The following is a 17,509-nucleotide window of genomic DNA, read 5'->3' on the forward strand; positions in this document are numbered from 1 at the left end:
CACTTAATATCATTCACCCCTGCCAGAATCAGAGCATGTTTTTCCTCACTACTGGTTGCTAGAAAGTTCCCCATCACACATCTTTCTAAGATATTTCTTACAAACTACAGAACAGATTAGGCCTTGCCATGGGGCCTAGGCAATTAAACTAAATTAAAGTCTGTATATAGTCTTTTACAGAGATAAGTTGTTGTGTTTATGGACATATTTACATTAATTTTTATTCCATTTAAACTTAGTTTTCACTTTAAAATGCTTATGGTATGCAGGTGGCATGTGACAATCAGCAGCAGCTTGGTCATCAGAAGACACATTGAGTTCTTAGCTGCATACTTAGTAAATCTTCAGAACTGATGACACAAATGCTATGGAGCAGCAGGAGGCAAAGAGGACCATGATGGCTGGGAGGGCTTGTTCTGAGGTAGTTTAGCTGCCTGTGGAGTGTCTTCACTATACAGTTCATTAAATTGCACCTAAAGAGTGCAATAATTGAAGTATATTTCAGAGTACATGGCATGAGTATGGTCAGTCGCTCCCTGACAGCAGAGCCAAGTTAGATAAATCAGGCAGCCAATTCTGATGATGATAATGTCACAAGTAGTGACATTAACTTCATAGAAGTTATGTAAGTATCAATCACTGAGTATTTGTTCCATTACACTGCCATAGTAATTGTAGGAAAATGGGTCGTACTCAGATGTTTGATTAGCACTTGTGTGATTGTATCTACACTCTTGTTTACAAAGAAGGGCTTCCCTCATTATACTATGCTTTGAGACTTTATCTCAAGATTTCTGATCTGCTACATTTGCTGTGTGAGGCCCCAGCAGTTCAGCCAATTCAGGGCTGGGCTATTAAGATGCAATTCACAATGGCTTGAAAGTATGTTTTTGCAATGGAAGGATGTACTTTTGCAAACTATTTCAGAGCTAAGTTTAATTTCAAAAATTAATTTGAATTTAATGAACATCTTAGAAGCTCTGTGGTGCTGAGAAACAGTGCCAGAAATTATGGATATCGGGTGACTGACTACATGCAGCTAATATGAATTTCAGCAAGCATAACCTGGATCTGTGTTCTAAACCCCCAAGTATAAAGACACAGCTTAATATAATTGGAAACCATGGTATTTCTCAGTAGACATGTTATACAGCTTCCAACTGGGAAGGCTGTCTGTGCTGATCACAATATTTGTCTATCTTTTTTTTTTAAATTACTGTTAATTACTGTATCTTCATTCTGAAATTTTTTTTGCAAGAGTTGTTGCTTGCCTGCTCTCTGAGAAAGGCCATATTCAAGCAGCATCAAGCCTGTGCCACAAGCAAATTCTCTCTGAAACTTAGAACCATAAAAAAATTCAACTGGAGGACCAGGGAGAAGGCTGACAAAATAGAATCAACATATCTCACTGAAAAAAAAATGGTTCTTCTGGCCTCAGGTAAGGAACAGAGGTGTGTTCAAAAGCACAGCACAGCAATATGGATTTTTGACATAGGATGCCTGGAGTAAGCCTCCCTTAGGTTACAAGAAATCAATACCCTTGCAGTGTATGTAGGTCAGTAACCTATTCACTAATAGGTTATTGATATCATGGTAGGTGTCTCCAGTAAAGCCTGGCCTAAGGAAGCAGTGGCACTAGAGGATTCTCTTTTTACTGTTTACAGGAAATAAAGTGTTAAATGACACACTCTGCAAGACATTTCTCAAAGAATGGTAATTACTACTTTGGAAAGGAGTAGAGATACTGGGATAATGAAGTTGTCAGTAAAACAGCCTTTGCTTCAGACTGAACAAGCCCAGCTCATTTAGGCACTTTTCACAGGGCAAATCCTCCATCCTTGATTCTGATAGTGCTAGAAGTGTATTATAGAATCATAAAATAGATTAGGTTGGAAGGGATTTGAAAGACCAACCAGCTCCAACCCTGTGCTGTGGACAGGGTTGCCAACCACTAGATCAGGGTGCTTAGGACCCCATCCAACTTGGCCTTGAACACCTCCAGGGATGGGACTTCATGTTCCAGCATCTCATCACTCTCTGAGTAAAAAAATTCTTCCTAACATCTAATCTAAATCTCCCTTCTTTTAATTTAAAACTATTCTCTCTTGTCCTGTTATTATCAGACCAGATAAACAGTTGCTTTCCCTCTGGACATTCTTAGGAGATGTTTAGTGATGTATGTATTTGCATTTTTGGGGTTAGCTTGGGCAGCTTCCTTCTGTATAAGCCTTTGGACAGAGTTTGTTTCTGAAGATGAGATCAATTTAAGTAAACATTGGACATGTGACTGGGGCTCAAACTGGCAACTCCTGGGAGTAATGACTATTCATTATAGTATGATAGATCAACAGAACTGTGCATCAGCCTCCATTTTCAGCCTCATAATACACAGCATGGTGTGATCTTATTGTGTACTTTAATTCCTGGTTTGCAATAATCAGCTTAGTTCTGCAAAAAATTTCAACTGAGTGTTTGTTTTAACCTTCAAAGAGTAACATTATAGAATGATAGAATTGTTTAGGTTGGGAAAGACTCTTAAGATCAAGTCCAACCATCAACCTAACACTACTGAGTCTACCACTAAACCATATGCCTAAGCACCGCATCCACACATTACAGGATCACGACTCCATGACCTCCCTGGGCGTCCTGTTCCAACTCCTGTCACACTTTCTTTAAGGAAATTCTTTCTGATATCCAATCTAAACCTCCCCTGGTTAAGCATGAGGCCATTTCCTTAAGTCTTGTCACTTGTCACCTAAGAACAGAGACCTCACTGCTACCTCCTTTCAGGTAGTTGTAAAGTGATGAAGTCTGCCCTCAGCCTCCTCTTCTACAGACTAAACAATCTCAGTTCCTTCAGCCACTCCTCATATGTCTTGTTTTCTTGTCCCTTCACTAGCTTCATTCCTCTTCTCTGCATTCCAGCAGCTCAGTTTCCTTTTTGTAATGAGGGGCCCAAAACTGAGCAGAGAAGTTGAGGTCTCACCAGCACTTTGTATGTAGCTATCTTTCATAAAACTGGTAACTGGTATCTTATTTAGGAATGAGTCTTTTCCAGAACTTGGATAGAGTTAAGAGGTATTAAAAATGAAAAGAATTATGTATTAAAAAGATCAGACACTTTAAAGATAATACATTTTGAACTGTAATTTTACTTGATTTTGTGTGAATTTAGTAAAATACATCAGCTTACCAATGGAAGTGTTTTGTAATGCTTGCATAAAAATACTATTTAACAAAATTGTCGAGTTATTTGGTTTTTGTTTTGTTTTGGTTTGTATATGTGATTTTTAATAAAATGTTAACGTTTGAAGCTCTGCTTTTCTCCTGAAAGCCATATTTGTAGTTTCAAGACAGAGGTGAGGAAAATTGTATATGGCTCTGGTGGTGCCCTTATCATCTGTGTTAGTGGTTATTTTGTACTTACTGACCTCAGTAGTTTTTTTTCATCTGCAAGGATGTCTTCAAAACCAGAATTTAACCTAGAAAAGCATTCACCTGTTTGAAAAAATGTTGGAAGATAAGCAGAAAGGAACTGTAGTAACAACATGAGATGATTAAACTTAATAAAAATTGTTTTTTGTTCTGGCTAAACTTTTAGTTTGCTATTGAACTGTTTGGGGGTTTTTCCTATCTAATTGCAAATCAAGTGGCAGCAGTCTACTTTTGCTGCACATGATATCAGTGTTTCTGCTCTGCCAACTATTCTCTCTGCCCTGAAAGCGTGAAATGTTTAATTATTCCCAAAGGCCACTTTTGATCAGGGTGACAACAACTTTCTTATGTTCTGCAAGGTTTCCCAGAAACCTGGTGATTTTAGCTTTCAACCAAAAACTGCTGCCCTATTCAGTATGCCCCGCATGTCTGCCTGGCCTTTCTGCATTTCCTTTTAAAAACATTGATGCTTGCTTTTGCAGAAACCTCTTCTTTTTTTACGAAACAAATGTTTTGGAAAGAAAACGGCAGTTTATAAGAATGGTTGGAAGTATACTGTAAGACACTCAAGTGTTTTTCCTCAGGGAATTTTCCTGGCACAGGACATTAATCTTATGCCCAGAAGAAAAAGAATTTGTGGAATAGCCAATTTTCTGATGTACTTGCTGCACTTTGAATTCTATCATTTTTGCTGTTCCTTGCTGGATTTCACTGTCATTTAGCTTCCTCTTGTAAGTATCAGGGTGAAGATTAGCACTTCAATTTCGGAAACAGATGTTAAACAGTGGTAAAATCTTTTCTTCAAAAGTGATTCAGGAAATAACTAAACCTATAAGTAATGTTAAATCTTAAAGTAAACTTATATACATATTTTGGAGTAACTGCCTTGTCACAGTCTCCTTAATTAGAACTTGGGAGTTTAAATACTGTACTGGCTTTCACTTTCCTCAAGCTCAGTACTCACTTCTGTTGTTAAGTAGCAGATGTATGGGGTAATGTACCGAGGGAATTATGGAAAATTAAAGGAAATTTAGTATACTTTAGTATTCTAGAAAGACAGAATATTCTGACATTTCTTGAGATCGACTCTTTCTGCATCAAAATATGTGGTTTTATGACAAAATACCTAGCTTGACTGATAGAAAATCTACATACAGAGACTACCTCAAGTTTGTAAATTGCTTACTTTAACTTATGAACATATGTTGATACATGACTCAAATGTGGCACTCTTCTTCCTCCAGCAACTGAATCTTGCAACATTTGTGCTTACTAGATAAATAGATTGAAGAACATCAGTAGTTTGTGTGCAGCACTCTCTAGCCTTCTTGAACCAAGGTCTCACCACCTGAGTAAGTTTCATCCCTACATGTGCACTGAGTCAGTATGGATCCTGAAGTCCTGATAAAGTGCTCCAGATCTTCATTGTGTTCTTACTGACTCCTTCAAACTCTTATTATTTTTGAGAAAATGATAAAAAAAGAACAGCATTTAGATTAGATATGATGAAAAAATTGAACAACTGTCTTGTATAAAAATGGTGTATCTGAACTTTCTTTTATGAAGTTATATTGTGGTGATTCCATTTTTTGTCTGTATTAATATTGCTCTGTTTCCCATTCCCTTCCTTTCCACTGACTTTCACTTCACTCATCCCTAAGCTCATCTGTTTGCCAGAGTCTTCTGCTTGTTGTGAAGCAATAATAAGCAATTGCCTGACTTTTCAAAGAGAAAATTCAATGGTCTTGAGAAGGCTTTTAGGTTAAGTGGTAGCACATGGAAAATAGCAGATCTGCCTGATGCATGAATAGTATCAGTGTTAGTTTTACAGGGTAGATCTCAGTGAAGAGTTTTATATGTATATAAAATAATTTGTGTCTTTGCTTCTTTTTTATTCAGGTCATTGCCATAGTTATGGATATGTTTACAGATGTGGATATCTTTAGAGAAATTGTAGAGGCATCTACTAGAGGGATTGCAGTGTATCTCCTGCTTGATGAGTCAAACTTTGGCCACTTTCTGAAGATGACAGAGAAACAAGGCTGCCAAGTTCAAAGGCTCAGGGTAAGACTTATTATGTTCCTGTGCTTGGACCTTCACAACTCATTCCTTTGCAACCCACTGAAAAGTGAAAATTATTCAAAAAGTGATTATCAAATACTGCTGTTTCAAATTAACTGTGAAGTAGAAATAGGTAAACTTTCAGCAGAACCTTCCCTATTAACGTTATTCTCTTCCGAAACACTTTTATCTTTTTCATATGTCATGTATTTGATAGAATGATACGATTTTTCACATATTATTTATAAAACATTTTTCTGTTGTTATGTATGTCAGAATACTCCAGGTTTGGAAAACCTTTATGTTAAATTAACCTGCAAATAAAGTCATAAAGCTTATGTAAATTGTTAGGAAACATAAATGATGTACTTCATTTACTTCATTTTTTATCTTTTTTATCTTTATTTTTTTGTAATGTGATTATGTATTAAAATGCTTTAAAAAGCCTGGGATTCTATTTTAGTAATATTTTCCTGAAAATATGTCTGTTGACAGCATGTCTTAGAGAGTATGCAATATAATAGGCTTACTTTTATAAATTAGATATGTAGTTTTCTCCTGTAAGAAAGATAATCAGGAGAGGATTAATGTTTACGTTTCTCATTCAATTGCTTGCACCACCCTACTATTTAACAGGAAGTAGAATACAAACCATATGCTGCACTGAACTGATGTAAGCACTTCATAAATACTTCTAGGTTTACTCTTTTTGTAGATAGCTCTGAAGATGATCCAAGGACAGTGAAGAGCTTCTCTGCAAAGATCTAGATATTTCCTTGTTTGAACTTCTGTTTGCAACTCCATTTGCAATTCCTTGTTTTTGCTACTAATTGGGCCATGCTTACTCCTGGAAAAAGTATCATAGAAGCATACGAACATGCATTTTAAGAACCCAGCCCATAGAACACATAGAGATATGTCATATTTGTGAGAATAAATGGGGCATTTTTATTTTATTTAATTGTGGAGCAAATCTATATTTTATACCAATTTTTGCTCTGGACTTAGAAACAAAGAGGCATTACCACACCACTTCCTGTTCTTGTTCCTTGTAGGGGGCATTTGAGTGCGTGAGATTGCCCTCTGGTGGCTTAATACACAAAGCTATGGCAATTTTTAAAAAGAAAAAGTCAGAAATGTTGCTTATCTGTAGGCACTAGTACTGATTGCCTCCATAAAGTCAGTCTATAGCAATAGTCACACATGCTGAAACTTGAGGTACTACCATTTCCCAATGATTTGGGTTAACTATACCATGGAGATTCCTAACATGGCATACACTTTTTTTTTATAGTGTGACTTTTATTCGCCTAGTGTAGAAGAAATTAGGAACATGCAAATGAAGTTCTATCTCTAAAAAACACCATAGTATGCATTTTCACATTTATTCTGCTCAGTCTATTTCTGTAGCTGTTTCTAAAGCTTAACTTTTTGGGGATTATTTAGTTTTCTTTCTAAAATGGTTTTATAGACCATTAGACAGACATTTATACTGTGATTGAAAGAAATCTGTACATACATTAGAATGGATTTGGTATGGGTTAGTGTGTTGGAGAGGTGTGGATTTGGTTTGGCTTAGTAGATCATAGAGTTTTGGATTTGGCCTCTTTAGTGAGATTATGTTTTATATGCTTCTGTTGTGTAACAATGGGACAAACACTTTCACATTGAAAGTTTACTTAGAATGCTTCGAGATTTATCAGAAAATGAAAAGTATATGCCAAAGAACTAAATATTGATCCAGTAATCCTGTTGTGTCCTGAGTTTTCAGTTTAGCTTGTAGTAAAGGTCTTCAAGCTCCTCAGCTAAGTGCTATTCCCAGTGACTGTTGCCACGAGAACAAAAGCTTACTATTCTACTATTCTGGCGGTAATCATTTTCTTTCTTGAAGATTAAGAGAAACTGCTGGTGACTATGAAAGAGCCAATTCTTTGACAAGGTTTTCTCCCTTTCTCCTTTTTTTATTGCCTCCATGTTCACAAAAATGAACTATATTTAACTTTTTGTACTTTTGGACTTCCTCTTTTATAGACTGAAAGCAATAAGAGGTCTGAGATGTAAAAATATATTTCTTTTCCTCAGGATACAGTAAGAACATTGTTCCTTTTATTCTCTGGTATGGTTTGATTCTGTCTTGCAGGAGTATGGCATATTGTCTTCTCCAATAGAGGGGCTTCTCTAAAGCTCTTCTGGCTTAATCAAAGCCCGCACTGGCTATTTTTCTCTTCCTTTCAGTCAGCAAAAAATAAAATGACAGAGGATGTATTTTTGAATTCAGATTTACATTTCAGTCTTCTGTATGTAAAAAATGATTCATTCATAAATCTACACTAAATGTCTGTGCAGACAGTTTTCTTTATCTGTGGCGTGAATGCATATCAGCACATATTTCTGTCTTTTTTGAAAGCTATAACTGAAAAAAAAAAATAATAGATTATGTATTATGTGACTGTTATGTGAATTCTGTATAGAAGACATAAAACCGGGAATTTACTAGGAGCTTTTCCAGTCTCTAGTGGAATTCTTCTTGCTGATTGATTTCTACTTAATATTTACTTTATCTCCATCAGTGGCTCATCTCAAATGGATAATGTCTTTCTTGTACTCTCCTTTTTCCTCACTTGCAGTTTAATTTTTTTTGTTTCCTGACTGTCTTACATTTTTTCCCCATTAGCTGATGTATTTCTCTTTCTTTCTCATCTCTGTCTAAACTTGTTTTGATTAACTTTGTCACCAGATTGACTTGTTCAGTCAACAGTTCCTTTGTGTAGGATATTGAAAAGTCCATACAGATCCTGACTTTTTTCAGGTGATTTTTCATAACCTAATTGCTATTTTTTTCTGGAGTTTGTTGTTTATTTCTGCCGCTGGCAAGTGCTGCAGAAAACTAGGAAATAAATAGATTTGCACCGTGAAACACATCAGAGAAGACAATTCTCAATGTCATAACTTGGATTTGGATTGCAAACAATGTAGAATGTAGAAAATGTTGACTAATGCCCAAGAAGTCAACCAAGCTCTTCAGCTGATGTCAGAGTTTAGTTTTTTTATCTGATATGAAATAATGAAATCATTGAATCACTAAGGTTGGAAAAGTCCTCTAAGATTGTCTAGTCCAACCATCAACTCATCACTACCATGCCCACTAACCATGGCCCTCAGTGCCACATCTACATGTTTCTTGGAAACCTCCAGTGACACTGACTCCACCACCTCCCTGGGCAGCCTGTTCCAGTGCTTCACCACTCTTTCTGAGAAGAATTTTTTCATAATATCCAACCTTAATATGAGTCATGGCATGTGGCAAAGCCTCTACATTGAACAGAAACCTATTTTTACTTCTCTGGAAATAATGAAGAGTCATCTTGCTAAAGGAGAATATTGCAAGCAATTTGGCAGGAACTGTTTATGCTGTGATACTATTCTCAGTATTTTTTAATGAACTGGGGAAATGAGAAAGTAGAAACAGTAATGAATAGATTTCTTTCTTCTGTGAGATCTACCTCCAAGTATATATGCTTAAATGCATGGGAAAAAATTTTCATGAGAGCTGACTGCAGTCCATTAGTTCTTATGAGTTTTATCAAAATCATCAAAAGTTATCTATTACTTCTAGGTCTAAGTCAGATAAAAGTTATCTGTTACTTCCAGGTCTAAGTCAGATTTGATTATTAAATAGGCATGCACAGCTCAGCTTTGTATCAGGGAGCAAAATTTTGTCCATAGGACCAGACTTCAGTGAAGTCATTGATAATTTGACTTCAGTGGTCACTGAATCAGCTTGAAAGCTACAGCAGAACCTAGCTGGAAAGCTACTTAGCATTTGTACAGCAAGTGCTAACTCTTAGTAAGAACATCACATCAGTAATGGTGAAAAGTATGAGAAATTGCGCTATTTTCTTCTGTAAAACTTCTGGGCTAACTATTAGATAGACATCTGTTACCTTCTTCATGCATATTCTTGACAGCAAGTACAGGATGAATAATTGAATCCTGATAAAAACAGACTCTACAAATAAAAAATGCTGAAATGAAATGTTTGAGACCAGTATATTCACTGTACTTATCTATCACACTGGAGAATTTTTACTGAATAATTATATATCATTTTAAATTATGAGTCTGAATTTTAAGTCGTGGTTTTGTGGTTCTCCCTAGAAAAGTAGTTATGAGTAAAGAGAAGGCAAGAGCTTGTTTCCCCTTCATCATCTGGGTGTCATTTATTTGAATAACCCTGATAGCCATCCTCAAACTGCAGCACAGAGGCCCAAACACTGAATATTTTAAACATTGGGAACACAACACTACAACCCATTCTTGTAGGAGGGAGAAGATCCTGGGTTTGGTTTGCAGGTTTACAGGACCAGACAGACTTAGCATTTGAAGGAGAACTCCAGCATTTCATACAAAGTAGGGCTAGCAATTCGGTTATGTATATGTGTATTTACTGCTATTGCTTTTAAGTAGAGAATATCATTCCTTTATGTTCTCAAATATTTTCTTTATTTTTGGAGGTTATTCAAAGGATACATTCTTGGCAGCTAATTAGAGGGCTTGAAGGATGCCAGATGAGTTGTGGAGGAAGAGGAAGTGTTACATAAGAACAGTGAGCGTGATCTCTGGCACATGCCTTTGTAGTGCCATGTTCCCATCCTTTGCTGGATGACATCCTGAGACATGGAAAGAGTTGGCAGGATTAAGGGAGCAGGACAGAAATGCTGCAGAAGCAATAATATTGGAAAAGGAAAACAGGATAACAGAGAAAACAGTCACTAAGATGTTAAAAAAAAAAAAAAAAAGCCATCAGTGAAATATAAATTATAATAATTTTTTAGAGGATTTAGAGCCTACTTGAGGCTGTACTTTAACTTATGATTACTTAAGGTAAAGGGATTTTTATACAGTATGATAACTTGCAAGCCATTACCTTTGCTTGTGCCCACAGCATTCCAGATTCCCCAGTGATATTGTGGCAAATACTTTTCCGGCCTTATCTCAGAAAACCTTGATAGATTCGACTGGCATGTCATTATATCTGTGTTTTCTGTTACACTTATTTGAAAATATATAAGCTGAACCTCAAGTGGCCTTCCACTTACGACAGAAATGATATATCAAATTAATTTAAATGCTTAACATTGAAGTTAATGCAGATCTTATAACTAAATGACACATTTTGATTTATATTAAATTAAGGTTAGCAATTGTTGATAATCTTCATAATGGGCATAATGGGGCAAACTCCATTATTTTCTTTTTGTTTTGTTTTTTTTTTAAGTAATTAATATTTGTGCACTATTTAACTTTCAAAGTAAAAGGTTTTTTTTGTTGTTGTTGTTTAATTACTTCTACTTTGTGCTAAAGTAGCTGATGGAGAAAGAATAATTTTCTTCACTGGAATTGGTTTGTTCAAAATTCAGCAAAACAGTGCTAGAAAAACAGGAAAATTGGATTTCTTTTAGATACCAAGTTGAAAGTCAATGTTGTGATAACAAAGGACGCCATGCTAAATAATCAAAGGTAATTAGCAGTTAGAGATGCAAAGAGACAAGTAATAATGTTAACCTCCCCTGAAATAATGCATACTAGATTCTTATTGTTATTGATCTTTTCTAACTGTTTCTCAAAATAATCTGAGCATTCAGATATATTTTCACTGAGCCCAAGTAACTACTAGATTTTACAGCACCGCTAGATAATTTCTCAAATTAAAATAAACTTTGTGTTTCTAGCAAATTTTGTAAAATTTGTAAGGCAAACATACATTTTAAAATGTTTCTTTTTGTTTGTTTGTTTAAATACCTTGAGAAAAGAAAGCTAAATAAAAACTAACAATATTTACAGAACCATAAAGTCAAACCGTAACTTATCAACTCATCACTTTTTATGCGTAACTTTTTAAAATTATCTATCTTTAAGAATTTTAAGGTAGAAACAAGACAGTATAGAGGGATTTAGCAAGCATGTGTTATTTCAAAATGTCTTGTCATTTCGTTTGTATTTTCTCCTATTTTTTTCTGTTGGGAAAAAGTTCACTGGATTATTGTACATACTGTCTGTAAAACTGCTATAGCCTGAATTTATTCAGTTCATGGTCTGATCCATTTTGCTTCATGAATAGATTCAATCAGTTTCCTGTACCTAACCTTCGCAGAGCACACTTCTGTTGTGATTTTCAGCCTCTCCTTGTAATGTCAAAATGTGGGGCAGAATTGAACCTCTACAGTCAGTCAATAGTTACAAGAAGCAAGCTACTCATTTGTTTTCAGAAGTCTTATTATGGTCCACTATTGCATCCCACAAAGTGGGATGCTTGTGTTTATAGAAGGAGCAGTCCTTTTCAATCAAAATAAGTGATAGTGATGCTTTAACTACCAGAGATGTTTGGAAATCAGATGCTGAAAAGATACATTTTCAGTACAAAATACCTTTCTCTTGTCAAAGACTTCTTGTTCCAGAATCTCATTTTTGAGAGTGAATTCTATGGTAAATGGCGGAATTCATTTTTCCATGGCCTAGGAAATCTCATCATTCTTTAAGACAAAGGGATGACTTGCCATTTTGCCTCTCCAGGGGACAGGATCGATCAAAGTTTACTGTCCTGTGGCGCTTAGTGATATGTGATAATGTAACTCTTTTACTGTAGCTCTGATTTTCAAAGCCCTATATGCTAAATGTCAAATACAGTGTATCAATTAACGTACTTCAATTATGTTTTTCAGAACATGAGGGTGCGAACAGTAAAAGGACAAGATTACTATTCTAAAACGGGAGCAAAATTCCATGGAAAAATGGAACAAAAATTTCTTCTGGTTGACTGTAAGAAAGTTGTATATGGTTCTTACAGGTAAGATCTGTCATTGAGGTGCTCATAGATTACCTGTCATCTCAGTACTTCACTTACTGCAAAATAAATATTTTTTTTTCAATTTCTAAAAATTCTTCAAGGAATGTCCAAGGCATCTTTACTGTAACTTGACAGGTTCTCATAGACACTTACTGGAAGCTAACATAATAAATATATATTTTGGTTTTTCTGGAGATTGGATGAAAGAAGAGAAAAATCACAATTTATTTTATATTGAGTTATTCTTACTTGATATTGACTCCAGAAAATGCTTTTGAAAAATTTCATAAGCTCTTTTGGATACTTTTTCCTTGTGGTAATCTTCTGAAGTTGAAATTATAGACCTACTTTATGGCACTCTGTATTGTATCATGGTCAAATTCAGAATTGTCCAAGATAAGTTGGCATAGAATCATAGAATCACTCAGATTGGAAAAGGTTTTAAATATCACAGAGCCCAACCATGGCCTAAACATACTACCTTAGCTAACAGCCTTCTGCTAAATCATGATCCTGAGCAGTCTATATTTGGATATGTTTTATTATTCTACTTTCTGTTTGAATTCTGATATATTCTTGAAAAGCGGAAGTCAGAAGAAGTTAAAGCTTTGCAGAGTTGGAAGAAAGTTAAAGCAGTACCAGTTTTATCTCACAGATTATTTTTCTTATCTTCATAGTTCACTTCTTTCTTTTGGCCTACTGAATTAATTTCTGCCAGCCTAGTGCCTGGGTGACTGATACATAGCCACTGATTTTTCTATATTTCCACTACTGTAAGCTTTTGAAACTCTGTCTCTTTATTTCCTCTGAGACTCAAACAGCATCTAATTTAGATTGATATGTGTAAATGGTAGTGAGATAAGTCAGAAGTTCATAAATGAGTCAGTGTAAGAGAGTCCAGAGAGAGTCTGTCTGCTTTGACATCTACACGCATTGTTAGAGTCTGTGAGAATGTGATAGGTTTTCTCATTTCTTTTGAAAAATAACATGACTTTAAGACCTGGCACAGAGGCTGGAATCACCAGTTTCTGTAGAAAGTGAGCTTTCTTTGAAAAAGAGTTCAGTAATATATAGCAGAAAAGGCGAGTATTTCTGAATTCTTGCTCTCTGAACTTTTTTCCTTTTTTTTCTAACAAATATTACAAAATATACTGTTCTCAATATGGACTTCTGTAAAAATTAAAGAGAAAAATAAATATGTGTTATAATTTTGTTTAAGCTCATCACTCTATTTCCCCCCAAAAGATTCAAAACTAGCAAATAAAATTAAATCAGCAAGCTATTTACATGAATGCAACAAATCATCTTCCTCGCAAGCAGGAAATGCAAATAGAACAAGTTTATTGCTTTCATTTAACTTTTTTTTTTCCCCAATTATTTTTGGCATTAGATTAGGATCATGTTTTTTATTTACTGTAATCTACAAACTACATGCTTTCAACACCGTGATATTAGGCTTACTGAAGCATTCTTAATGTAGTTGTTAATGTATTTTATCTCATATTGTAGCTATAAAGTAGCCATAGCTTGTTAGATTTAAGCATGGTTCAGCTTTTCTGTGCACAACTGAAAGAAAGAAAACTCATTTCATCAGGATATTTTATGTTGCACTTAATAGAAATGTTAATATTCAATCTCATGTGCATGCTAGAACATGAAACTTTCTGACAATTTTGCGGTGCATCTTTTGAGAAGATGTTTAAAATGAAGTATATTCAGACCATACAGTTTCATGCATTATTTCAAATGCGGTTTGTTTCAACACATACATTAATGTTCTCTGACACTAATGGTCAATTCTGGCTTAGTCTTTGTGGAGGTAATTTTGCATTATTAGGTATTTCTGTTCCAACACTCTGTACTTGTGAATACTTCTTGCAATATCCACTGTTTATAAGGGTGCTTAAGTAGTTATTTCTGCTCCCGCTGAAAGCAGTGGAAGTCTCTCACTGAGTTCAAGTTGTATCAGATTAGATCCTCTAAAAGCAAATTGTGTGAATCCTACTCCCAATTTATTTATTCACCATGTCTATTTGACTTTATTTTTTTTTCAAGGACCAGTGATATATATTAGTTCAAAAGAACTGTTTTTAATAGTCATTTCTTCTTCTTTCAGCTTTATGTGGTCTTTTGAAAAAACCAACCTCAGTATGGTTCAAGTTATAACAGGACAGCTGGTTGAATCCTTTGATGAAGAGTTCAGGACACTGTACGCCCGTTCTTCTGTTCCTAGTTCATTTGCCCCAGAATTAGTGCGGGTAAACAGCCGCAGGACACTCTGGGATAATGACACGTATCAACACTCAGTGTCTTCCTTAGCTTCAGTTTCTAGCCAAAGAAACCTTTTTGGTAGACAGGACAAGATTCACAAGTTAGATCCTGTTTATTTGAAAACTCGTGGACGATTTGCAGTGAATGAAATAGATAAATTTGGCTTGAGAAATCAATCTTTTAATAAACAACCATTTCATCCAAGTTTCAATATTCAGAATTCTATCCAGCAGTATCAACCTAGTGAAAAAAATGAGCACTGGAAGAGACATAGTTATGCTGGGGAGAAGCCAGAAAGGACACCTTACCTACTGCTCAACAGAGCTATTAATAGAGCCAATAATCCATCAAATACTTGGAAAATGCCATCTGATAGCCTTAGTATTGTATCTTCATTGCGAGGAGGATATGCAAATAACTACAGTACACCTCAACAAAGTTTTGCTGATCAATTTTCACGACCAAAGGTAAATCTTGCAGAAAGAAATTCAATTGTACGGAGGTCTTTTAATGGAACAGATAATCAAATCCGCCATCTGCAGCAAAGGATGCCAACGCTTGAACACACAACAAAGTCATTCCTGCGTAACTGGCGAATTAAGTCATATTTAAATGACCAATCTGATTATCCAGTAGAGTCTAATGGGTCAGCCTTGGGTGACAGATATGATGGCTATGACACAACTGAAAATATTAAAACTCATGCCCTGTACTCCCATTCTCGCTTACGATCGTCATTAGTGTTTCAGCCAACTTTACCTGAACAACAGGAGGTAAGCAGCTGTGCAAGTTCTTCAAATTCAACTATAATTGGGTCAGAGGGAAGTGCGACACCTAAAGGGACATCTAATCATGCACCAAGTTTGGAAAATGGAACAGATAATACTTCAGAAGAGCTTAGCACAAATGCCTCGCCTAAATCAGAGGCACCCATAAGCCACAAAATTCAAGTGGCAGAAAACATTATGCCTATTGCAAATTCAAATGCAGTGGGGGACCCATCTGTCTGTTTATACACAGTGCGATGTGCAGACAAACGTGCAGAAAACATGAAAAATCTTCAAAATGAAAATATCCTTAAAAGAAGAAGTTTTCCCATGTTCAACTCAAAGTCTATATTAGATCCTCATGCCGATAAACACACATCCACTTACATTTACAGCACATTGACTAGGAATAGACTTAAGCAGCCAGTTAGTCCAAAAATTCCAGAAGATACACTAAAGAGCTCTAAAAGTTTGCATAGTATGGCCAACCATTCACCACAGGAGGAAAAGAAGCTCAAAGGGGAGCTGAAGGGCCCAACTGCTACCAAAGCAGTCTCCATGGCAGTTCTTGCTGAAGCTATCAAAGAGGAGTCTGGTAAGGATTGCACATCAAAGAAAGAAAATAAGAATTCCCCAAGTTTTCTAAAGAAAGGATCCCAAAAATTGCGGTCACTTCTTAATCTCACACCAGACAAGAAGGATGTCTTGTCAAAAAACAAAGGTCCTGCCTTTTACAGAATGTGTAGTAGTTCTGACACTTTGGTTTCTGAAGAAGAGAATCAAAAACCAAAGATCTCTGAAAATAAGACAGATTCTTCCCCAAGGAGAAAGAGAAACACATCAAATTCACAAGGTAGCTTGAACAGAAGTAAAGAAGATGTCACTTCGAGCCCATCAAAGTCTCCAAAGTCTCCAAAGTCACCAAAGCCTCAAAAACCTCCATCTGATGAAAGTAGTAAAAAGTGTCCTGTCTTGTGCCCTCTTGAAACTAAATTCATAGAAACTGCAGGAGATGCCTCTACCCCAAGATTTAATACAGAACAGATTCAGTATCAAGATGTAAAGGAAACTACCACAAACGCTGCTCCTGAAAGTGCCCCTGTTTGTGCTCTACAAAGAGCAACTTCAATGACCCCGCAACTGGCAAGCTCAAAACATCAAGAGGATCTCAGATCTCGTTCAAGTGAAAGACGTGTTTATAGTCGCTTTGAGCCATTCTATAAGATGGAAAATGCTAGTCAACTTGCAGGAAATACACTAAATAGCAGTACACATCTCTCAGATATGAAAAGCAAGACCTTAGGGAATAACTATGGCAGGAGTAATCACCTGGTCAGCTACAACTCAACTGCTTATCATCCATTTCAGCCTAATGAAAATAAACTGAGAGGATTTATGCAGAAATTTGGGAACTTTCTACACAAAAACAAGTAAAACTTCTGTTGCTGTTGTTGGAATACAACAAGAGTAGCAAAGCTGTACATTCCTAACTGGATGAGACTGATCAATGACTTTGTAGAACTTAGGTTTCTTCAGAATCGAGGACATTTGAATGAATGTACATATTTTTACATAACTATCTTAGAATTATTGTACTTCAGTCTTTACAGAAGTTCTGTGTTCAGAAAACGTCTCAAGGGATTTGTTTATAGTGTTTATATTGTAAGATTACTTTTATACATTTTCTTGGTGAAGAAAGTATGCGCTAGCAGCTTGTAAGATTGCCTGTGAGGGAAAAGAAATATGGAGAGTGTTTTTAAACGTCAAGTAAGACTGTTTCCAAAGATATTCCATTTAAAAATAGGATAGCACTAGGAATAGTGGCTTGTGTCTTTTCAGCATTCATGTACGTTTTCAAATGATAAACACAGATGTTAATGCATTGCATGTTACTTATCTTTAAACTCAATTTAAACCCTCTTATAGATTCCATCTTGGTAATAATTTACCCCCTAGCACCATATCGAGCTTTTTAGGCAGCAGATGGATCTTACTTCATTGAATTTTCCATTTAATGCATTTTCTGAACTATTTGGCACATGTTTTAAAGTGACCTTAATCAGAGCTTTCACTATTTGTTTACATGGCTAAAATGTGAATGTAGGATGAATGTTAACAAAGAAGA

The 17,509-nt window shown here is 35.7% G+C and overlaps 1 protein-coding gene across 1 annotated transcript in view; it reads left to right on the plus strand.

Moving 5' to 3' along the window:
• FAM83B (family with sequence similarity 83 member B) overlaps window positions 1-16,818 on the plus strand; it is a 41,764-nt gene extending 24,946 nt beyond the window's left edge. The window contains exons 2-5 of the mRNA XM_072333489.1: window positions 5,338-5,502; window positions 12,222-12,346; window positions 14,463-16,310; window positions 16,341-16,818. Of these exons, the coding sequence (XP_072189590.1) occupies window positions 5,338-5,502; window positions 12,222-12,346; window positions 14,463-16,310; window positions 16,341-16,818 (2,616 nt within the window). The remainder of the gene's footprint in view (window positions 1-5,337; window positions 5,503-12,221; window positions 12,347-14,462; window positions 16,311-16,340) is intronic.
• Window positions 16,819-17,509: the final 691 nt, after the last annotated feature.

Source organism: Excalfactoria chinensis, chromosome 3 (assembly GCF_039878825.1).
Source record: "Excalfactoria chinensis isolate bCotChi1 chromosome 3, bCotChi1.hap2, whole genome shotgun sequence".
Taxonomy (NCBI): Eukaryota; Metazoa; Chordata; class Aves; order Galliformes; family Phasianidae; genus Excalfactoria; species Excalfactoria chinensis.